Source organism: Eleutherodactylus coqui, chromosome 5 (genome assembly GCF_035609145.1).
Source record: "Eleutherodactylus coqui strain aEleCoq1 chromosome 5, aEleCoq1.hap1, whole genome shotgun sequence".
NCBI classification, from domain to species: domain Eukaryota; kingdom Metazoa; phylum Chordata; class Amphibia; order Anura; family Eleutherodactylidae; genus Eleutherodactylus; species Eleutherodactylus coqui.
In genome coordinates this window covers 88,472,100-88,496,766 of record NC_089841.1, presented here as the reverse complement: position 1 = coordinate 88,496,766, position 24,667 = coordinate 88,472,100, and the positions used below count along the sequence as shown (strand labels likewise).

Here is a 24,667-nt window from a genome sequence, read left to right as displayed (position 1 = left end):
TCATGCCAGCACAACATAAGCAACAAATAAGTGAATGAATTAGCAGTCGTCGTTCAATCGTTCGTTGTATTTACACTGAACGTTTCTCGCTCTTCCTTGGAGTGTTCATTTGGGTTGGTATTAAGGCTGCCTGTCCACAGAGGAGTTTTCATTGCGTTCGTCGCGGCGGGAAACACCGCCAACGTTCTCCATAGCGCTGCTACGGAGAGCGATTCCCCCGTCCACGAGCCGAGAATCATTTCGATTCTCCGCTTGCGGCCGGCAAATCACAGCATGCTGCGATTCTCCGCTGTCAGCCTGTCAGATAGGCTGACCGTCGGAGATCCATCTGCAGGCTCCTGCTCCCGGGCGGCGGCTCCCACGGCGGGATACCGCAACACCCGTGGACAGGAAGCCAAACTCTATGATACAGTTCGGTTCTATCCAGTAAAGGTAATAAATTGCTCACAAAGACGTAGTTTTCAAAACAATCTTTATTTTGTTTGAAGGTCTAATACAATGTTTTAAAGCAACTTAAAACGAGACACAGAGCTTTATCAAAGCTATAGCTCAAAGTTTCAGAGGCACAACTTTATTAATTGCCTTGTAAAGGCAAATAACGACTAACCATCCTTTCCTCCCCAACAAAAGACCAAAGAATTAATGATGTTTAGCAAAGTCATCTTTTAATGTTGTATAAACAAATGAACATAATTTTATTTGAAATAGGAATAAAAAAATAGCAGCACATCGGGCAGCTAATGCAGTCATATGGTGACAAAGAATATGAAGTCATTGACATAGCGAGTCATAAATATTGACGCATTAAGCTGTTATTTAAAGGATATAAAATTTGGCATGTTTCGCCTCTGCCAGGCAAGGAGCACAATGCTGCCCATTTCTAAAGAGATCCTGAACACCACATAGAGGTCTGTCCAAATAAAAAAAAAAAATTGGACAACCATGCATAACCAAGCCTACATTATGGGCAGCAAACTGCCAAGACTGGAAACGAGTGGAGACTTCAACAATTCTAGTTTAACAGAGTTTTCCTTGCAGTGCCCGCTGTCCATGCCAGGATACACCGGGGTCGGAGTGGAAGCAGCTGCTCCAGCCAGTGTAATGCCCGGCGAAACCCATTGGAGCTGGCCTTGCAATTACAAGTGCTGGCCACTACACCGGGTTTGAGCAGCGGTTTTCACTCTAACCTCAGTGAACCCCGGCACTGGCAGCGGGCACTGCCTGGAAAACCCCTTTAATGTAAATCAAACTTAAACAATAAGTGTCTTTACATGAAAGAGCATCTACTGACATTCACAAATATACAATATATAAGTAAATGTTTCAACTGGCCCAAACCAAGATCTATCCGAGGTCTCTCGAGTTCCATAAAGGCAATTCCATGAGGCCAGCCACTTGGAAACATATGGCCAGTTAGAGATCACAATGGCTTTGTATTGAGAGAGATCATTCAGATATCTTAAGTTCTAACACAGTTGACGGACTTGTGTTTTAGGTAAAAATTGGGTTTCAAGTGACCATTTACAGTAGGGACAGGTAGGCTTTGGCACTCCATTAATTGCTTTATATGTGGTCAGCACCTTTAAGCAGAGCACCATATGGAACATAGGTTCAGCGCCGTCTAGAGTGCTGAAGGCTGTCTATATAAAGAGGACCACCAAAGCAATAATACAAGTTGCCTTCTCAAAAAAACCTGTTCTAGACTTCTAAATGCATCAACAGTCAACGAGTTTGCATTGTAGATCAAGGGCCAATATTTACATCTGTAGAAAATGAAAAAAAAACAAAAAAAACTTTTTTTTTCCTTTTTGCATCGACTTTGTATTGTAGACTCAGTTGCCCTGTACACCTTTCCTACTGCAATATGGATAATCACCACCTTAAAAGGGGGTCTTTTTCTCCCCATTCCTGCCCATGGGCTGTGGCTCATATTGCAGCACCGCTGCATTCACTTGGATAGGGATGAACTGTAGAACTGTAATACCAGACACAACCTATAGATAGGAGTGGTGCCGTTTCTGGAAAACAATGCAGACACTTCTGAACCCCTTTAAAAAAAAAAAAAAAAATCAACTTATTGATCCCTCTCACACTTACCAAGAACACAATATACATTAAATTTACATTTTTATTTTTCCTTGTTGAAAACATGTGTTTGTGCTTCAGAAATCTGCATGGTGTACCTTGAATCTGATGAACAGTGCATGTGCAATTCACAAACTTAATTTATTCTATCTTAAGAAAACCTCTTCCATTTCACCTATTAACGGTATGAGAGAGAAAAAAATAAACTACAATGAAGTTAGGGAAAAAAAAAAATTAAATTTTTTTTTTAAAAAGTATGGCTTAGATCGGGGAAGAAGTATGCTTTTCCCCCAGAGTCTTAAGGAGAAAACAAAAACCGCATACAAAAAGAATATCTTATAACCTTAAATTATCAAATGATGTAAAATCCAAAAAAAGTACCCCAAAAAAATAGTTCATAGCCAAGGAACAACTTATCAAGCAAAAATTTCTGGGCCGCATGATTTCCAGAAAAGTCTACAGATTAAAAAAAAAAAGTAGCTGATGATGATGGTTTAACATGACATAACATTGACTTAATCTACAGAAGCCAAAAAAGTTTGCCCAAAAAGTTTTTCTAAAGTAAAATCGGGAGTCTGAAAAAATGCAGACCCGCTATTATTAAAGTATAGTTTGGTTTTCAGAATACGTTAATGTACTGTAAGAACAAAAGCTCATCTCACAAGTCTTGGGACTTCCCAAGTATTCCAAAGTTGGAGATGGCGGACAAAGTCAACAAATTTGGATGAACGCAGAGCACAATTCATCCTGGTCTAGAAGGTAAAAGCAATGTACAGGGACTATAATGTAAGATAAACCACATAGGCGACTGGATAATGTCAGCAAATACTACAAGGCAGGCAACGGCAAATACTATAGAATACAAAACTCAAGCAGTACGTGTCACCGCTTCCCAGAGCCATTAGTCAAGGTACGTTTCAAAAACGATTGGCCTGTGAAGGAGCAGTGGAGAAAGTGCCAAGAAAGTAAAAAAAAAAAAAAAAAGGTACATTGATGACGTTTGTATCCCACAGTATTCCATGCTCATCTGCAATCTTTTCCGATACGACTTTTGGGGAGGGGCAGAAATTTAAATGCAAGAACAATTAAATTTATACTAGGCCAAAAACAAAAAAAAAAAGTTGCCCCATCATCCCAAAAAAGCCGGATTCTAACCATAATTCATTAAACACGTCTTAATCTCTTGGAAAAAAACCAATGCAGTGAAGTTACTTATGGCAGGGTTAGCATGCTACACAATTGAAATGATGGGGTTTGTCACGTTCATATTGAGCAGGAGGCAGAAAGTTTGTGCAGGCTTTCCACCTAGTCACAAGTAGTAAGGACAGAGGACAAGAAATCGCCAAGTACCATAATTAGAAACAAAACCATAATAAAACACTGTCAAACTCTTGATTTATTACGTTTATATATTTATATATTTTCTTTTAGGTTTTATTTCTCTTTTCTTAAAAAAAGCAGCTTTGAAGCTCATTAGGCACTGCCCAACAACGCATTAATCAAATATTTGTAATGAATTTTCAATTATTTTCTTCTTTAATCTTGGGCACAACGCCAAGTTACTCTATACAAGGTTCACGGTAAAATAGTTTTTTTTTTTTCTTCTTTTTTAAATTCCCATGATTCTCTTCACCTCAGCTACTACCATCCACTCTTAACCCCCCAAACAAACGTACTGCACATTTCCTAAAACACGAAATAGAAACTATAAACAAAAAAGTAACATTTCTTGGACAGAACGGTATGTTATTGGTACGTATAAAAAAAACAAAAACAAAAAAAAACACGAAAAACAGCTTAAAGAAAATGGATGTTGCATAGCATTAAGGATTCAGCAGTCAGCAAAATAAAGAGACAGTTTGGTATTGATAGGTTTCTTTTTGATAGCTTGTCCCCAATTGCTATGTACATATATATATTTATATATATACTGTTTTTTTAATCAGTTTCCATCCTGTCGTTGTCCGTATTAAATAGGTTCTCTTAACAGAATTCGTTTTTTTTTTCTCATAAGTCTTAAAAAAAAACACTTCCTGGCACTTTGCTTGGGTTGAAAGCAAACTCTTAAAAGGTTCCATTATCCAAAAATTTCTCCCGAAGTGCCGTTCTGCTACATTTGTAATTTTTTTTTTTTTTTTCTTTTTTTTTGGGGAAAACGAAACAATCCGCAAGGCTTGTGTGGGTAGATCCACTTAGCAATATGTCACTGGTCCTTGAAAAGGCTGTTATGGAACGGTAAGTTTCCCCTGACGAAAAAAAAAAAAAAAAAATGAAAAAAAAAAAAAAAAAAAAAAAGAAAGTACTGTTCTAGCAAAAAGACACCTTGGCTTCTTGGATCTGCGGTGACCAACATTCAAGCTGGTAAAGCTTCAATAGAACGTAAACAAGCACCATGGTGAAGGCCTCGAGGTACCTGCAGGCCGGGAGATAGGCTTCTAATAGCATATCTTTCTGTTGCTGTGCTTCTCGATCTCACAAAGCAAGCACAATAGCTTAGAAACATACATTCACAGCTTAACACTCATCTCCTGCTTCCATGGCGAAAGAAAGCTCTTATCTCATCTGAAGGTAGCTTTGATACTGCAGCTCAATCTTGTGAAGTAGGCGGACGAGGGAGCTTTTTTGGAGGATTTTAGTTTTTCCTTTGCTGAAACTGGCATCAAACTTTTTTTTTGTCGATGCGGGAATAGACTCCAGAGTTCGTTAGGTGCTCATCGCCTCTGCTGTGCATATACTGGGTATGCTAGTGTGACGTTGAGAGAGTCATTGTGCTGTACGAGGGATGTGTGTTGGTAATGTAGCACCAGTTCTTTCAGAGAACTATATAAGTTGTATGGTTCTGCAAATCCATAGCCGGTAAGGGTTTTGTTGATGACACAGTGCTTGACCTCCCCATCCGCTCTGCAAGAGAAATCAAGTCATGAATAACCAAGCCAATATGGATGACGGGGCATTTATTAGCATTGGGGGTCTGTAATAAAGAGATACATACACTACGGAGCAGGCGTAGCACCCTTGTTTGCTGCTCTCCCGTACAAGGAATGTTCCATCTCGCTTTCCACGTAACAGGCTTTCGGCTTGATTTCTGTTAATATTCCCTACGTTCCACGTCCTTTCATCGTGGTGAGGCAAGTCCTCATCTTCCACTGTGGAGTATTGACTAGGGGGCGGAATAGAAAACTCAGGTTACAAAGTGAATGAAAATGTAGCAGAGTCATTTGGATACACTATCTCATCTTGAGCAGTCAGGCCTTTAAATGGCAGAATTCAGCTCTGCCATATGCCCTTTAAATCCCAGGTAGCCATCCCGTTCTTGCACAACGACATGCTCTAGATGGCAGAGCACTAGATAAATGCACGTTTCTCATGACTCATCTAGGGAGACTCTGAACTGCTGTGCCTTCAAGGCATCATGACACTACACCTGCTATAAAAGGTATTTAAACCCCCTGGCATTAAGTGCATTTCAGCCCCATTAAAGCTATAAAGAGGATTTGCATGGCATGATCGGCCATAAGGACCAGAAGATTCTCGACTTAATATAACCGTGACGCCATAGTAATCTAAAGAACTAATCCATGGCGCTTCTTTGGTCACCAGGATGCCCATTTACAAGAGATCAGATAGTAATAAACTTTATGCAGTGCCAGCTGGTAATGCATTTTTGGAACTGGGCATATTAGAACTAGAAGTCCCCCCCTGCCCTCCAGGAGACAAAGTAGGAATACTTACTCTTCTGTGTTCTCTGTGCCCAGCCACTCATTCAACTTCTTCTGTCTTACTCCTTTTTGTGTCAACCACCTATCGTATGAAGAAAGGGAGAACAAGATGAGTAAGGAGGCCTGATGCTCTAGTTATAGCAAGCAGATACATACTAGAGATGAAGGTGGAGCAGAACTTACAGTAAGTACTGATCTCTGGTCTTCCTCAGCTGTATCAGGTCTGGTTTAATACTATTCATACGTTTGTCAATCTCCCTGTATTCAGCAGCCTGCTTCTTGAGATCTTCTTCCAGCCTTCGTTTACTGTCTACAATCTCGCTGATTCGAGATTTTAATTTTTCATAGTTATGAAGAATTCTATAAAAAAAAAATATTGAGTCAGTCATGATCAGTCTTGGCCATTCTTTATCCTCAAAGCCAACAAGGCCAAGGCTCAGCTTCTACCCTCACACCACTTTACACTTCAGTTGTCCAACATCTATGTACCTCTGAATCTCCTTCTCATTCCCTTCCCGTCTGAACTTCTCGATGTACTCCTTACTATACTTCTCCTGGGTCTGACACTGTTCTTCAAATATTTTAATGGTTTCATTAAATGCTTCGATGGCCGTCCTTTTCATTTGGATTTCCTGCAAATGTCAAAGAGGATTTGGTTCAATTCTGCAATTCTATCACTTCCTGATCATCTAGACAGCAGACCCTTATTGGAAACTTGAGCAAGTCAAACAGCCACAGAAACGTTCGATCTTTCTAGAAGGTTTACATGAAACTGTGGTTTTGCCTTACCTGTGACGTTCTTGTATAGTCTTCATACAATCTATCATATTCCTGGTTCTTTTCTTGGAACTGAAGGTTGTACTCATGCAGCTTCTTGCCAACAGCTTCAATACTATCTTCTTTCACTACTTGATCCTAAAGAGAGAAGTAAAAGAAGACATTGTTGACCTCTCTTCTACTCCTCTAGTGCCGACAGGACCATCTGGTAGCAGACTACAAGGGATATCTACCTGTTGGAACCTGGATACAGGATACAAGAGCTTCACATCTAGTTTTGGATTGTACTGGGCCAAAGACTCATTCCGGTAGTGGATGATAAGCTCGACCACCGAGTTGAACGTCAGTGGGTCGGAGAAGCCATATTTCCCATCTCGATGAAATATTTTAATTAGTTTGTTGTTTCCCCCTTTCCTAGAAAAAAAAAAAATCGTAAAATGTCATTAGTAAATCAATGAAGGGAAAGCCATGCCCAAGAACTACAGCCATTGCCATAAGAGACATCACACATGACATCCTCCTCACCTTAGTGTAAGTGTGTAGTCCCCATGCATTTTTGTAGATGCATCTCGTACCAAGAAGGTACCATCAGTGGTATCTCGAAGTTTCTCATTTACTTCCTCCCTGAAGTGGGGGGAAAAAAAAAAATCAATTTAGGATTGTGAGAACCACCATTGTTGAGTCAATGATCAACGAAGTGACATCTTACCCTGCAACACTAACCACATGTCTAGACAGGGTTGTTACAACAGGATATTGCCATTTGCTGCCCAATACCCCTTATTCCGACAACTATTTTTGACTATTCACTTGGCCTAAAAGTATTTGGGGCTTAAGGCAGTCAAGTACCCTGACACTTAACCTTTAAGTAGGTGTTACATGGAATCTGAAGTGGCTGAACAGAAAGTTCTATATTTACTTTATTTCTATGCAACTCCAGCAACTTGTCATGCTCTACACAGCAATACCTGCTATAATACCCGCAGCTCCTCTTTCTAACATTCCTAGAAGTTCTACATCTATACACAGCGTGCTTCTACAGTCATGCAAACAATGGGATTGGCTTTACCTTGAGATATCGCCCCAGTACCATTCAGCATCTTGCAGAGACATACTGTGATTAGTACCGTTGTTTGTTACAGCAGTGGTGGACTTGGGAGGCTTTGGAGGCAGTGCTGAAAAAAACAAACAAAAAAAGGCAAAAATGAAAGTGATGTCATGCCAATGATGGAACAGTCCATGAAGCAGCAGCAGGACTAGAATAAAAATCAAGAAACTATCCAATGTACCATGTTGCTATGCATAACCTGCCTTCATTGAATTGCAAAACAGGTGACAACAGCGAGGCTCAAAGCAGTACTTGATGAACAAAAAAAAAAAAAAAAAAAAAGATACATAAAAAAACAAAAAATCAAATTAAAAAGAAAAAAAAAAAAAAAGTGCTGAAACGTCAATAACTGCACCAAGTCAGATTGCTAAAAGCATCGCTTTGACCCAGATACGCCTGGCACTAATCTCCGTATAAAAGACGACATTTTAATCTGGCTCAGTATCATCGCGGCAGCTGAACGCAACAAAAAGCACTGGATTTAACCCCTAAGTCTCCCCAGCCCATTGTCTTTGTAGTAGGAAGTCTTCTGAACAATAGGCTCCACTGGAGATCACTGCACAGAAACTACACCGACTACTAACAAAAGGGATCGGCGCAGAGGAAGAAGATGATAAAAAGTGCAACAAAAGAGAATCTGGCTGATTCGGCTAGGATGCCCATACATGCAGGAGGCATTACCTGGAGCATCCATCTCTATATAAAACATCAAATCGCCCCCAAAATACGCTTCCGGCTTGTCGTACTGTGGGACCCCTTCATCTAGGCTCCACATAGCGTTGCACATTGTAACAACTATAAAGCCCTCCGCTGAAATGGTGTCTTGGAATTCATTTAAACCCTTTAAGGGGCTGCACAGAAACCTATTACATCATCACCCGAGCCGTCCAATCCTACGGGCCGCCGACGGGCCACTCCTGTCTCTCACACCAACCTTATATTCAGATTTTGCACAGAAGGAAGATTTGAAGGCGCCATAAAAATAATTACGTAATAAGGTGTCCCCCCCCCCTCCTTCACTTGGCTGCTGCCTCTGATAACGTTACTTGCACAATGCAATTCCCTTTTTTATGAGCGTGTGAAATGGTACGGTCCATGGCTGGCAGCCGGATGAGCTGATCTCCTGCAGCACGTACCACTGACACTTTCCTTTCTTCTCTACCGTGCCGGCACATGTAAAGCCAGCACCGTCCCGGCCGCGCACAGGCAGTGGGGCGGAAAGCAAATGAGGTGTCCAAACCAACACGTAATATACTCAATGTTAGAAGGAGCCGATACCCCGTTACACATGTCCGTACTGCACACACAGCCCATTTCCTACTGCTTTGCCCTTTTTAATACATCTCAACCACTTTTCACTTGAGTGCAACTCAAACTAGAGACAATTGCAAAAGTCTACACACCCCCTATAAAAGCGATCAATCAATTATAAAATTGATGCAGATCCTTTCTGTATTCCTATAGCCTTAAAAAGCGCAAAAAAAAAAAAAAAAAGCTATACTTGGGATGATGGGGTATTTCTACTATACTGTCAACTACGCCAGCACTCTCTCTAAGCTCACAGGGAAGGAAAGTGTTAATAGCTGATCAAACCCTCTGTCACATTCCCATGAGCAGGCCGGCAAACCAGTCTAGCTTGCTGGGAAAGTCTATAGGCTTAGTGAAGAGACAGGTAGATTTCCACTGTCTCCGAGAGTGATGGAAGGAAGGAGAGCATGACTGCCGATTAACCCCTTCCTCAGCCTCCCCTCCAATAACCAGCAGAAAAGTTCAATTAAAATCAGCATTAAAAAGAAAGGCCGTCATAAGTAAACGTACTTACTTAGAATGTCGTGCATCGTCCTCACTTTTACAAATCGTCAAAAATAAAATTAAAATCCAAAAATGGAAGAAAAAAAAAAAATTTCTTTCTTCAAAAATCAAGCAATTTCCAGGAAAGAAGAAAAAAAAAGTGCTATAAATAATCCGGTTCTTCTAGTAGTTGAATAAAAGTTTAGATTCCTTTTAAGTGGTTAATATCCCCCATAGGCGAGAAGTGTCAGCGCCAGCTCGCCTCCGTTCAGGAGTCAGACCACAGAGCCAGTGCGGTGGAATCTAGTCCTTCATTTCGAGTTAATGATTAAAAAGTGAAGGCGATTTCAGTGCAGCGCTCGCTGGCTGGCAGGAGGGGAGGGGGGGAAAGAGACTCTGGCTTGCACGTCTCTCCGAGATAAAGATCTCAGTTTCATGATTAACTCAAGCAGGTTCAAATATTTGCTGAGCTAGGGATTTGAGTGGGGGGGGGGTGGCGGTGGGGGGGGAGGGTATAGATGAGGCTGTCAATCACCGGCGGGGAAGCTGTCATCAGCTAACAAGTGGCTGATGCAGGGAGCACACTGGTTTTAGCTCAGTAACTGAGACAACCATTGTGTGGGGACTTAAAATAGACTGTCAGCGACTGCTAGAAGCAGGGCTCCAGTATGGAGTTGCAGACTTGATCTACTTGACAACCGCCACATTCAGGAAGTGGTTGAGAATAGACAGAAAAAAAGGGGGTGGGGGGCTGAAGACATGCAAAAAAAAAAGTTATGTTTGCACCTCCAATGATGTCGACACCCCTCCGCAGAAATCACACCGCAATACCAGGTACGTTGCAGCAGGTTCGCCGGTCTGCCCCTAATAGCAATTCGTGTGTTCCAGAAAGTCCGTGACTAATCGGTTTACTGCAGGAGGATAAATGTGCATTGTTCTGCACACGTACTCCCGTATCACATGTCAGCCAATCTGTGCCCGCTGCAGATCTCAGCTCCTATATATAATCACGCCGGCTCCCTTACCACAAAGGACGAACGCCGCCATAAGAGGATCTGCAATGTAGTTCAGCGTGAATGGGATTTGGTGACGCCATGTGCGATGATTATCTCGTCCGGCGGCAGAAGTGCATGCCGGCAGATGGCCCAACTGAACTGCTGCAGGAGCACAATGCCAAGAATTGTCTGCGATAAATGAAGCGGCGTTTAACCCAGTTACAACATGTGACAGCCCTGCAGACGTGTGCTGGCATAGTTACCCTAATCACAAATCGCTTCGAAGAAATGCATGTGACCCGCAGTGTGCCACACACACAAAAAACACACACTTTAAATCAATAGCTGTAAGTAACCAATAAATCTTAAGACCTCGGCTCCACTGCCCCTTCTTTAAAAACCCTATTATGAAATTAGCCAAGGCTTCAGGGTACAGAATTACTTAGAAAAGCACAGTATTTCTAAAAAAAGGTTTTTTAAAAAAAAGCAGTTCTGGACAAAGCAGCACTCTCGTCTTTATCATGGAGTCTTGGGTTACACTAAGGAGATGATTTCATGTCTTGCAAATGAGAACAAAGACTTCATAGAGATTAAACTAGCTAAATGGCTCCCTCTGGTGGTCAAAGCAAATATCACCATTAGAACTGGTTGGACTGAAAATTCTAACTGCATCTAAAGTAAAGGGCACTGTTAATACGGGGAAACATTACAAAAGCATCCAAGACTGTGCAGTAAAATTATACCCTATGGGATATATAATAAATGGAAGTAGTAGCATCATTTAGAGACAAAGAAAAAAAAATAAGGGTAAAAATTCAGTGAAGAGCGAGAAAATAATCTTTTGGCGCAACACAAGCAAAAGACAGACGTATGGATGCTTTACCCTGCAGTACTGCCCCCCCCAAGGACAGATGTATGGATGCTTTTCCCTGCAGTACTGCCCCCCCCCCCCCTCCAAGGACAGACGTATAGATGCTTTACCCTGCAGTACTGCCCCCCCCCCCCCCAAGGACAGACGTACGGATGCTTTACCCTGCAGTACTGCCCCCCCAAGGACAGACGTATGGATGCTTTACCCTGCAGTACTGCCCCCCCAAGGACAGACGTATGGATGCTTTACCCTGCAGTACTGCCCCCCCAAGGACAGACGTATGGATGCTTTACCCTGCAGTACTGCCCCAAGGACAGACGTATGGATGCTTTACCCTGCAGTTTCAGGTTAACACAAGAAATATGTACAAACAGATCTTAGTTTCCAGCACAATTAAAGATGTAAATGATATGGACCAAGAATACACAAGTATCTACTGACTGCCCTCAAGCGTGAAGGCACAACATGCCCCGTGTTATCAAACAGTACGACTATAAACAGTCACGCCCGCTGCGAAGTTTCCGACAAGCCATAATTCATATCGTGCCAGGGTCTCCAAAGAAAGCGTCAGATATTCAGTGACATTCCAAGAAATCAGAAAGTTGATAAAACAAAGGAGCCAAGACCATCACAGATCCATATGTCCTGCTACCACTGTCCACACTACTAGTGCCAAGCATGTATGCAGCATGGCGTGAGCACCCCCTAGTGTCCTAGCAGCAAGGTGCAGGCAGCACAATCACATCAGAGCTTTATTATTAGATCATACAAAGCTGACTTTAATAAAAGCCAAGTACAAGGCAGGAGCCATGATGAAGGAACGGACACCCTGCAGCGGGTTTTATCTGCAGGGCTGGATGCGATGTCTTTGTTTCCTTCTCTATTTTTTTTTTTTTACTTCCCTGCGATGGGATCAATTCCGTTTTTTTCAGCGAGAAAACAAAACAAAAAAAAGTTACGCAAGAGAATTCAGACAGCAAACACAGCCTTGTAACCAATTAGTCTTCGTGGGTGGTATCGGTCCACATTTCATCTAATATGGGGGTCTCTGGTGCAAGAGATCTTAGCTGCATCGCCCTTTCATCTTAGTGTCAAAAGGAGAGTAACAATTAAGCAATAAATCCTTCCCATCAGGCTAGCCAAGGAAGACACCTGTCTAGCCACACAGATTCCTCAGGATTTAGTCCAGCAGCCAGACATCACCCTCCCACGCGCTGCTGCGGGGGTCAGCGCTCAGATCACAAGGCAAAAGCAAAGAAAACTCTAAAATGAGCCAAGAACAAAAAAGTAACACTAAATACTAAAAAAGAAAAAAAAACAAAAACACACACACCAACCCCCCCCCCCCCCTCATATATTCCACCGTTACACTGTATATTGGAGTTCCTCCCGCAGCTTGCTACATAGGAACAGACTGTATCGAGTCACTTCCTGCACACATGCAACACCCCATCTACCCTCCTGTACGTTCCATGCGTGCGAGGCCTGGTGACGTGGACGGGTATCTCTCTGCGCTCGCATAGGATGTAACAAGATGCATGTGACCAGACGTCTGGTGAGCAAGGAGCCTATAATTATCTGAATAAAGAGTACACAGTAGCCTGGGAGGCCTGCCAAATATCACCATGTACCGGCCCAACAACAGCTTACAGCTCATTTTTAAACTTCTGCAAGCAGAAACAATGAACATTGGTTCTTTAAGAAATGAATCCTTGGTACGGTATCTTTCCAGTCATAATACAGTGCAATAACCAAAAAGGAGCCAGCTACTGCTGCACATTCACAAAAAGCATGGTGCATCAAGTTTTTGAAGCTCCTTACAGATGTTGGATGCGGGCACAGTTGTTGACACAAAAGATGTTAAGCTGTAGCCCAGTTGTGCCCAGACACGTCTTATAGATTCCACTGCAGCAGAAATGCGCTTTAGGTTGTCTAGTGTCACCAACGGCGCCCACATCTAACATGTGTAAGATGCATTCTAAATGGAGTTCACTCTTGTCATGTCATTCCAGCTGTTGAAAGTAATTTCATGCATGAAAGGAAAAAATAAATAAATAAAAAAAATCAGCTTTACTTCTGCACCGTTTTTTCTGAATTGCCGGGTACTATTTTACAGCAGGTTTTCACTACATGTAAACTTTAACACGGAGTGGCCATTTGGCTGAAAGGTGATGCGTAACCGGGTCAATAAAGTAATAAATCACACTAAAGGCGCATTTACATGGAGCGATGATTGCTCAAAGATCGCTCAAAGGACAGCTTTGAGCGATCATTTTGCATAAACTATTAAGTAGCTACTTAAGAGCAATTAAGTGTGCGAATGAAGCCTTAGCTGAATGCAGTTAATAGCCAGAGGGCTCTTATCTGCATTCAGATTCTTTGTTCTCCAGTTGGAAACAATGCCATCAGCACTACCTGCGGAGAACTGCTGATAAGGCTGAATGACAATTTTTAGGCTGGCTTGAATTTAACAATCAGCTAGCAGTGCCCGAAAAGTGCACGATGGCCGTGCATTTAGACGCACCCATGATTGCTAAAACGATCATCGCTCCGTGTAAATGGACCCTTAGGCTGCTACTACGCTAGCGTTTCTCCTCTGACAAAACACAGCCAAAAGTGACCTTTCACACAGGACAAAGTTAGTCTGTGCAGACGTTTCTGCGCCCCAATTTTACCCCTATGGGGCTTGAATTCTGCACCTGTTAAATTACAGAGCGGAAAAGCTTTCTGCTGTGAAATTAAGGAGGTCTTGCAGAATGTTTGTACATTTCTAACATAATAGAGGTGTAATTCCCCAATTAAAGTCTTCGCAACAAGCCACTAGAAATTCCACAGTTAAGAACTTAAGAAAATCTGCATATACTGAGTCCTATGGACAATTCCATCCAGTACAAAAGTAAAAATGTAACTTAAAGCTTTGTACACAAATGGATGTTAGAGCTCGTTCCAAACCCGAAGCTGCTGGCCCCTCTGGCAAGTAGCAAATTTTGCTAAGCAGAAGCTCAAGAAAAAAAGGTAGATTTCAATGCAAATGAAAGACCGGCATTAATTACCTGGTGCTGCTTGCTGCTCATTCCATTCACTGGTAATAAGAACTTCCAGAATCTGAGTGCTGTATTCTGGGCTGTCCGTGCTGCAAAATACACAAGAGTCAATTAGACTTACTATGCAAATACTAAAATTGGGTATTAAAAGATCATATAGCTTCAAAGGGATGCATCCCGCTACCCACCTTCCAAGCTGGTTTCTGAAGAGGAGCGGGCTGAAGATTTCTGACAGTAGCTTTGCACTCAGCAAGTTCTTGCTGGAACTCTGAGACAGTTGAAAGAAATGTTTCAGCATATGCTGGAGGGTGAGCCAGTACTGTTGGGGCACATTCGCAGACTGGATGATCTTCCTCAGCAGTTGAGCATAGTCGTCAGAGTTCAACGATTCTGCAAACCGATAGAGAAAAAAAAAAGTTTAGTCTGAAAAGTCCTACAAAAGTTCCAGAACTGAAACTACAACTACAGACCACAATATTTAGGAGGGCCGACTGCAAGAAATAAATGGGCAGCCATTGGCTGAGGTCTTGTATGAAGGTTATCAGATCGATATCCATGTGACAGAACGTTAGGTATCAGGGTTGATACGGAGACGTCCTTCCATTTGTTCTTGCGTGGACTTTGTGAAAAGATAAGCCTCGTAGTGCGCAGCAGGTGTTGAATCCTGCAGAGGCCGCTGAACCTGGAACACCATGTCCTCCCCAAATAATACACCATTTGCCAGCACTGATAAAGGTTAATTACCTCTGTCCGCATACAGATACAGAGATCAGATCGTTAAACATTACTGGTATCTTTTGCTTCTCAGAATCAGAGCGCCTATGTACCAACGATATAGAATACCTACACTGTACATAAGTAGGACCCTCACCTCGTACAGCAGAGAGCATTTCATTGTAGGTGGTTGCTGGAATGACGGGGTTAGGGAGATCTAACAGGTATCTCTTCACAGCATCGCTCAGGGTTGGCAAGTCGAAATGTTCCCAATCCGCTGAAGTATCTGGAAAGAGGAGAAAAAAAAAAAAAAAGTTTGTCATTAAATCTAGAAATTGATTTATATACACACACATCTAGCACTCAGCCCAATGTTAACTACCTTACAGTACGTTTCTGATTTCACATAGAAGGAGTAATAGTTTGCAAACAGAAGCCAAGTGCAGGACAGTAAGACGTAATACTGGCTGCAAATGAGCGAGCGACAAGGTTATAGAAGCTGATTTTAACAAGTCTATGTTTTGCCTGTAAATATTTTAGGATAAACATGCATCAGGATTTTTAAAAGGGTGGGGACGGCTTCGGGCAAGGCAAACAACCCAACAAGATCTGAAGTCTAAAAGGAACATAAGCAGGGGAGAAAAAAAAAAAGTTAAAAAGCAAACAATGAGCTTCAGATTTCTAGAAATAAAATGCTTCCTTCCCTGCGAAAGGAGGCAAACAAATGGACTGTGTGCAGAGTGATTCAATCAGTAAAGGAAACTTTTTGGAGGAGCCGAATCAAAGCCTAATATGCTAAAGAAATGCACAAAGCTTACGTAAAAAAAAACCAAAAACAAGCTTTGTGCAAAATATTCTAAAGATTCTGCTAAAATTAGAAATCTCTACCTAAAAGGACAAGAAATCTGAGAACATGTTGCCCTTTAATAGCCACCATCAAACATGGTGCGACACTGGATTGTGTGGTTTTTGGCGCCATCTACTGGCTCAAAATTGAATTCAGCAAGAATGCCGTCATTGGTTACACCTATTAGGATTACAATAGCGACAGAAGTAATTCTTGCATGGCAGACAGTCTTTTTTTTTTTTATTAGGTTAAGTGAAATATCCTTAACCATCCTGAAATAAGTACATCTGAAAGGTCATCTATTCTATGTAGTAAGACTTCACCTTTATTAAAAAGGGGTTTTCCAGACTTTTTTTTTTTTTAAATTGATGACCTATCCCCAGGACTGTCATCAACAGTTGATCGGCTGGGTGGGGTCTGTCACTCTGGACAGCAAACAATCAGCTGTTCGGTCGCCCGCTATCACTGACAATACACACAAAGCATGGAGCAGGAACTGATCACTCCAACCGGTGTAGTGGTCAGAGCTTGTAACTGCAGGCACAGCACCCATTAAAATCAATGAGAGCTGCATCTGCAATTACCAGCACCAGCCACTACTAGGGGTTGGAGCGATCTGTTTCCACTTCATGCTTTGTGTTCTGCCAGTGATTGGGGTATACAGCTGATTGGGTCAGGGCCCTGAATGGTAGACCCCAGCTGATTATTAATGACCCATCCAGGAGATCGGTCATCAATACAAATAGCCCCAATAAACCCCTTTAATGGCCATATAATCTATGTTGTAGGCTCGTACCGTAATCAAGGATCTGACGGAGCTCCGCCACACCGAGGGCACTCTGGGATCTGTATAATGTTGTGGATTCCAAACCTGAAAGACAGAACAGTATGAGCAACGCTACAGGAGCCTTCACTCCGTGAACGATAATAAAGCATCCATTAACTGCTAGGATGGCAGATCACCTCTACCGCCTGGCATTTATAAGGCTACATGGTGGATTCGGTTGTGCGACACCAAGATCACACGGCAGCGTTGTACAAAATTGTGACTATTGTGCATGACTACACGCGATGTGATGCGACTGCCATACAACACCGTACGAAAAATTCTAGATTGCAAGTGACTTTTCCTGCAGAAGTCAGTGTAACCAACATGCCTTTTTTTTTTTAGGCCGGCTGCACACGGCTGTGACGGGCTGCGTCGCGGAATTCCGCGGCGGAGCCTGTCACGGTGCCCCCCCCCAGGGGACCCCATACTTACCTGCGGATCCGGCATCCTCGCTCCCGCATGACGCTTCCCCGCCCACCGTCGCCGCGTCATGTGACACGCCGGCCACGTCACATGACACGCCCACCGCGTCACATGACTGCAATGGAAGCCATCCGCGGGTACACCCGCGGCAAATAGAGCATGCCGCGGGTGAGGGCGGGGGATTTCACGTGTGGAATTCCGCACCGTGAGCCCTGATAGCACCTAATAGAACCTAATAGCTGCGGGCAACGCAGCGGATTTTCGCCGCGAATTACGCGGCGGAAATCAGTCCGTGTGAAGGAGCCCTTAAGAGCATAATGTCAAGTTGCAAACTAAGACATGCAACTTCAAAGTTACAATCCAGCCCTAGCGCAATGCTTTATATGCTAGGTAAGAGTCAATATTTGAAAGGCTCTGCAGACCAAGTCCCCTGGTGTCCACCACTGGGACATGGGGATCAGACAGGTACAATTTTTAGTTGTCAGACACCTTGTTTTCCTGTTCTCCGCTGTACTGCAATAAAGTGTTATACGCTTCTCATCATTTTCTCGCTCAGTGCTTCACCTCCTATGCGAAGCACGAGAAGGGAGCGTTTACACAAAAACGACCACGATTTGGCGATGGATTTTAAGCTGACTGAGAAGGGAGCTTATCCACTTGTGAACGAACAGTGAGCGATCTCTGCATTTACACCGCACGATCACCTGAACAGACTGAGCGCTCATCGTCCCGTGTAAATGGGCCGTTACCTTCCCTCTCCTGCACCTTATCAGCTAGTTTATGATCACAACAAAAGTTAGTCTTCCTTGTGATCACAAATTAACTGCTAAAAGTGCAAAAGAGGAGATCAGGGCTGAGAATGATGTGCTAATCCTGTCTGAGACTTGGGGTGCGATAATCCTTCAGTGTAAATACACAAAAATCGCTATAAAAACCATCTCTGGATCGCGGGCTCATTACGTGTAAACGCTCCTCGCTTCCCATAGGTGAAGAGCTGAGCAAAGAGCCCGCGATCCAGCGGTGAAGTCTGTCAGTGTAAATGCTCTGCACGAGCGCCAACGACCTTAGTGGTGACACCGGCGCTTGTACAGAGGTTTACCTGACTGTTGGCCCGTGTAAAAAAAAAAAAAAAAAAAACCTAAGTGAAGAAAAACTAATAAATTGCCCTTGTAAAAGGTCTGCATAGCCTTTGACATTACAGTCAGAAGGAGGACGACCCGATCGTTGCTCTGTAAGATTACCTTTTCTTTCAATGGTCTCTACCAGCTTGATAAGGACTGGAGGGGCCGTCTCTGGTGGAGAGAACTGTTCAACCAGATCAGGAAGCATGAAAGCTGCAGGAGAGAAAAGAGGAAAGAGAGGCATCAGTTCTCAGCTCGTTACCAACCAGAGAGTTAAAATTTAAACACTGAGCAAACACTCGATATTTGACGAGTCTCAGCAAACATTACGTAAATTGCTCTCACTACAAGAAACGAAGGCTGTGTCATCATTTGTAAAGCCGGAGACACTGAGGTATTGTCAATACAAGAGGATGAGCCTGCGAGTGCACATACAGCCACACAGCACTTGGGGGAGCCAGAGACAACACTTACATTCAGTACGGCGAGGACAGACCCAAAATGCAGCAGGTTACACATATATATATCAACCAGTATGAGGCAGGTAAAAAAAAAAAAAACGGACACTGCTCAGGGTCTAATGCCCCTATTTACCCTGAACGAAAATCAAGACGATTCTCATCTGCCTGAGGTGGTGACAGCATCACCAGCTCGCTCGCGCAGTGTGTTCAGACTACATGATTCTCGTTGTTGGCTGGCGTTTAACGATCTAACAGATTAGAAATTAATGGTAACAATTCGTGCATTTTTTTTTCTTTTTATCCTTAAAAAAAAAAATCTAATCTTAAAAAATAAAGTAAATTGACAAACTGCAAAATATTCTACTTGAAAAGCTCCTCAATGGCCTTTTTCACAGTCAAACGTTTACTTTACACGGTCCTTTAGACGCAAAATATAAAAAATATATAAAAAGTTGAAGTCTACAAGACTATTAGCAGCTGGTAAAGACATCTGGCTTCTTCTAAACTTCCATTCATCCCAGAAGTAGGGCACGAGGGCGGCCATTTTTAACACAGGTCAAAAAAAAAAAAAAATGTTCCAATCATAACGGACTTTCTGCAGCGAACAGTGAAATTTGCTTATTTTAGAAGCGCTCGCTAGCCGGATCCAAGTAAAACATAATGGGAACAGGAAAAGCTCTCACACTGCAAGCTTTCAGGTTGAAAAGGTACATTCTAAGCGATGCACAGCTGTGGCAACAAGGGCCGGGGCGCTAAAGTACAGGATTACTTTTCAAGTATTGCTAAAGCCTCCAACGTGCTGCACCGCCGCGCCGCAGAATTTCCTTAAAGGCGACTATTATAGGACTTCACACGGGAGGAAAACCAGTTTGCACTTATCCGGCAAGGAATGTAACTAAGAGGATCAGTGTGCGCTCCGAAAAGAAACTGGCTATTTTTAACTTTTTCTGCATGCTATAAAAGTGACCCAAATCCGAAAAAGCCCTAAAATCCAGGACTAGAAAAGCCGCCTGTAACCGAACATGCGCCAACCTTCGCCGCCTTACTAAAGACTCCCAATCTTGGTTAAAGATTTCCGAATGAGTCGCTTTCTTTGTGCCGTTTAATAACCGAAGCGTCCAAATGAAACAAAACCAAAGCTGCGTAAAAAGAAGGCATTCATTATCCCGACAGAGACAAGAGAACAATTAATCCTCTGCTTACAGGAATTAAACAATAACCCCGCTTAATCCCGTGCAATTTATAGGCGAGCAAGCTACCTCAGACCATATTGCAAACGTTTAATCTCCCGTTCTGGTCGGTCTGCTAGACTTGCATAATCAGCACTCGAGAGAAGGGCAAAGTGCACACTCAACTCTGCTAGATTAATTCCTTGGGAGGAGGAGGAGGAGGGCGGTGGTGGCGTGTGGAGACACTATGCTGCCATATGACTATTGGAAATTCCATGGGACGGATATTTCAGGAAGTTCTAAGACAAAGTAAAGAAGAAAAAAAAAAAAAAAAAAGTCTTGTCCCTTATGCTTTACATACCCTGCGCTCACATGTGGAGTGTAGACACCAAGCAGTTCCCTCATCTTTCAGATGTCAATGGCCTGCACAGACACGTTTGCAACATCTAGAGCACTCAGGGGACCCATATGTCACCCACATCTGCAATGGCTGCTAACAGAAGACAATAGACAGCATTCAGCTACAGACCAGATGGAGATTACATACTACCAGGGTTTAATTTGCTGCAAGCACTAATCAACTAGTAAAAAAGTACAGAGAGCTATACAAGAGAAAAACTGAATGCTGATTCAGTAGAACACAAGTTTTGTGAACCCGCATCCTCCACCCGAAAAAAAAAAAAAAAAAAGAAGTGGTACGAGATCATTATAGCGGGCATCAGGTTCTATTACAACAACGCCTTCATGAATATGGTGGACGTGTTCATTTTCAACAGTCTCTGAACTGGAATGTGAGCTGTTACAATAACTCCCTTCTAACCTCCTGTTCCGAGCCGAAAAAAATGCAAATGTTGGGCTCTGCGGCAGGATTGTGAATAGTCCCTTTTCATTTTAGGAAGGGAGTCAGGAAATGATAAAAAAAAAATGCTGAATTGTGGAGGGGGAGAAAAAAAGGGGCTGAATGAAGCTTGGAAAAAAGTAAGAAAAAAGGAGGGACATTAAAATGCAGAAGTCCAGGGTGTGACTAACCCAGCAGGTCCACAAAGCAGGAAGCGGACTACACCGATAGCCCAAAGAGGTGCAAGCGAGACAACGAGCCGCTTCCTTCATGCACAACAGACTATTCTGTCTGGGACACAATCAAGCACACGCGTTTCTGTACCTGCCACCAGGATTTTTGCTTGCTTGCCGCTGTTCTGAAATACAGCCTGAAGTTTAGGAGCAGCGAAGCCTCCTTTAAGAAACTTGGCAACTTTGTTGATCCCCTTGCTACAGTCCTCGATGAGTTTCTCACTGAGAGCAATCATTTTCTCCCCCAGGTCTCCCGATTCTTTTTTTCCCCCCCACAAGCCAAAAAAAGTTGGGATCACTGCCCCGAGCACCGCCAGGAGCTGCTCACGCCGTGCATAGGCGAATGTGACGGGTAGGATCTCCAGCAGGTAGTACAAGAAGCCTGTCAATGACATGTCACCCACACAGCATTTTCCACTAAGTCTATTTTTACCCGCATGAAGCGGCAGCAAATCAGTTGGCTCGATAGATCAAGATGCCCTCCTATCCCCTGGCTCTTGTCTCCTGGTAACAGAGACAGGCCCGAACAGAGACGCTGGAGCCGACAGCATACCTTACATTTAGAGCCGTGCCAACATAGCTACACAGTGCAAGATGAAACCGGCTCGCAGCTGCACCTTTTGGAGAGGTCCTCAGCAGAAAAGAGATATTATAAAGCCAATACCTGGCACGGCCAAGTGGAAACTTAAAGCGTCTACATTTGTTCCAGATACACATACCTGCGCGCAAAACTTTTCTTCTGTCTGTTGTATGAAAAAAAAAAACTATATAAAAATAGTGTTTGGAAGACTAAAGGCTGGTGTGCGGTGACCCGTGTAGGGCGAGACGACCAAGAAAGATGAACATGTTCTGGACACTACGCCCAAGTGGATGAACTCTATGATCGGCAACTAGGAGAAACTTTTTGTGGGCACTTCACTATAAAACATACAACTTCCAGAAACTTTTAGCAACTTAAGGCCCTTTTACATGGAGCAATTATCTCGCAGTGTGAACACGGCCAACGACTGATGAATCGGTCGGTTATCATTCGTTTTATGAAGGCATAAAAACCCGACGATATGATTGGCCCGTGTAAACAGACATCGTTCATCTACGATCGACTGCTCGGTTACTCTTCAGGCTGTAAGATCTCCTGAGCACTCCGCCTCCATTCACTGAGCGATTATGGCTCCAGTGCCTTTACACGAGCGCTAGACAGTCGTCCAGTGCATAAGGACCCTAAGGCCGAATGCATATGGCCAGGTTGGATTCCGACATCTCGCAGTGGAATCAAACCCTGTGCCCCAATGGTGACCCTTGGCTTACCCATCTGGCATCTTCTCTCTGCGCTGCGGATGTGCCGGCTGGTGCACCGCGGTGCAGAGCAGTCAGGCCGGCGAGGATGCAAATCCGTGGAATCTCGCAGCGGGACGGACAGCTTCCATTGATTGCAATGGAAGTCATCCGTGTAAGGCACGCAATAGGATAGGACATGCTGCGATTTTTCCCCTGCAAGCAGAAAAATCGCAGTTGATTTCCACTCATGGCCATGGAAAAGGGTTTTGCTTAGCGTGTCCAATGGACTGTATTTTCTGCGGGATCCGGATCCCGCAGTGCAAATACGCCATGTGCACTGGGCCATAGGTCCGTCATAGATGAACGACTACCTGTTTACAAGGGCCGATTGCCATCCGGTTTTCATTTGTGCATGAAATGTATGACGCACTATTAACGAACAAATTATTATTTGGCAACCGGAAATGTGGTGGCTGCGCGATGGGGGCTCCTTGGGCTGGAGGAGAGGACCCCATTATGTTATAGACAAGTAGGTACAAGTGACTGAACATACATACTATCAAATACGAAACCACCAAGTGTGCGGAGAACGTGGCGCACAAGAGCCTTTAACAGGTCACTCCCACTGGCGTCTGTAAAAACGCTGCGTCTTAAACGTGTTTGCAATGATGGGGTGCGTTAAAATAAATAAAGTCACTGCCAGTGGGTGATGAGTTCAAAAATGCTAAAAAAAAAATGCACTAAAACAAAGCAGACCGTGTTCGTACGCTCGTCTGTGAGGCCCATTGATATCAATGGAGGCATTTTACAGCGTCTAACGTGGCATTTCAAACGCCGCATTAAATGCTGTAAAAAATGGCTTGTGTGAGAGCGGCCCGATTTTTTTGCCCGTTGCTTACAAACCATCAACATATCCTACAGTAGAGCGACTGTAATCACACAGACTCGTCCCCAAAGCTCACAATCTAGTATTCCCATCTCAGACAAAACACATTAAGGCCAATTACCAAGGATTTTCAAGACAAAATATTAAAGCATAGGCAGGAAATGCCTTATTATTTGGGATGGGGGAGGAGGGGCGGTGGAAGAGCTGTTCTGACCTGTTAAATGCCCCCACTCACCCCTCCAGCGCAGCCACACTGGTCAGCGCCTGTTGTGGGCACATGCCATTATCCTTTTCCAATCCACTGTCTGACCTCTGAAGACATTATGATTTAAGGCTGTACAGCTCCGATGTTGGTAGACGTCCGTCGGGGTTCTCTTACTGTATATTGCCAGCCTCTCTGCTGTCGGAGCCTATCCAACGTGTCACCTCATGCAGTACTGGCTTTAGCCAGAAGATAGCGCAATTGTATAATGGCAGAAAAAGAGTAAGCCCACCAGGAAAATCTGGATACAAACTGGATTAGAAAGGGCTTAGGGCTCTGGCCCCCAATGGAGGATTGATTTGGGGGGGGGGGGGGGGGGGGGGTATGAGAAGGGGATATTTAAGCAGTGCATTATTTTAGCCATTCCTTACCCAAATTTTCTCTTTTACGCTTGGAAAGGCCCTTTGAGTAATCAATGTCTTTGATGGACTTCTGAGTACTTGGAGGAATTCCATAAAAACATGGGGAGAATATACAACCTTGATGCAAATGTAACCCTAGTTGAGATTTCAGATAGGCAAGGCACTAACATGCTACCATGAGCGTTCCAAGCGCTTGTGGAGTAAGGCGTTAATACATCTTCCAGCACTGCCATAGGTTCCCCATCATCACCCATGAAGGATAGGGCAGATGTATATGGCCAATTCATACATCGGCAGGTTGGTTCTCTGTTGTGTTCTCCTTAGGAGCCTATACATGTCTGCTAAGCCTTCATGTCAGCCTTGTACCAATCCTGCACTGCATTAGCGGAGCTCGCTCTTTGACCTTAACGACAAGTAGCCCCATCCCTTTTATTAATTAGTGCCCTGAAGAGCAAGTGCAGGTGAATGGACTTTGAGGTGTTGTACATCATGTCCCGCCAGTTGAAGCCTCAGTAAACTTGTGAATTATGGCCTGTCATTCACGTTTTATCTGCTATAGAATATACTTCTTAGAAATAGGAGCTATAAATACGAGAACAGATGGCTTTTGTTGGCTCCAGTCAAAGCAGAGACACTTTCTGGAAGGAAGCCCCAAGGAATTAAAGCTGGATTGAGTTCTGCTGCCCCCTACATGTCTGTTCTGCATTAAGAAGCCTGCGGCTTTTCCAATGAAATGCTATTTAATACAAGAGGAAAAAAAATAGATATATATTGCAAAAGTCAGTCTTGAGATGCACGCGGGCCGTTCCTTCCCATGTAGGCTCCTTGCACTTCTTACAGAAAGGAATCTCAGG

The 24,667-nt window shown here is 43.4% G+C and overlaps 1 protein-coding gene across 4 annotated transcripts in view; it reads right to left on the bottom strand.

The window, feature by feature from the left end:
* Positions 1–455: 455 nt before the first annotated feature.
* PIK3R1 (phosphoinositide-3-kinase regulatory subunit 1) overlaps positions 456–24,667 on the bottom strand; it is a 46,336-nt gene continuing 22,124 nt past the window's right edge. The window contains exons 1-15 of one of the 4 annotated variants that reach the window (XM_066602820.1): positions 21,117–21,369; positions 18,445–18,537; positions 16,748–16,822; positions 15,262–15,390; positions 14,579–14,780; positions 14,400–14,479; positions 7,651–7,756; positions 7,107–7,205; positions 6,815–6,995; positions 6,594–6,719; positions 6,294–6,436; positions 5,988–6,164; positions 5,818–5,886; positions 5,078–5,245; positions 456–4,986 (exon numbers count right to left, since the gene is read on the bottom strand). In XM_066602820.1, coding sequence (XP_066458917.1) covers positions 4,797–4,986; positions 5,078–5,245; positions 5,818–5,886; positions 5,988–6,164; positions 6,294–6,436; positions 6,594–6,719; positions 6,815–6,995; positions 7,107–7,205; positions 7,651–7,756; positions 14,400–14,479; positions 14,579–14,780; positions 15,262–15,390; positions 16,748–16,822; positions 18,445–18,537; positions 21,117–21,261 — 1,983 coding nt within the window. In that variant the 5' untranslated portion in view covers positions 21,262–21,369 and the 3' untranslated portion in view covers positions 456–4,796. Of the gene's footprint in view, positions 4,987–5,077; positions 5,246–5,817; positions 5,887–5,987; positions 6,165–6,293; positions 6,437–6,593; positions 6,720–6,814; positions 6,996–7,106; positions 7,206–7,650; positions 7,757–8,370; positions 8,497–9,511; positions 9,800–14,399; positions 14,480–14,578; positions 14,781–15,261; positions 15,391–16,747; positions 16,823–18,444; positions 18,538–21,116; positions 21,370–24,667 lie in introns of those variants that run through there. The other 3 variants (XM_066602819.1, XM_066602822.1, XM_066602821.1) reach the window with 3 other exon arrangements.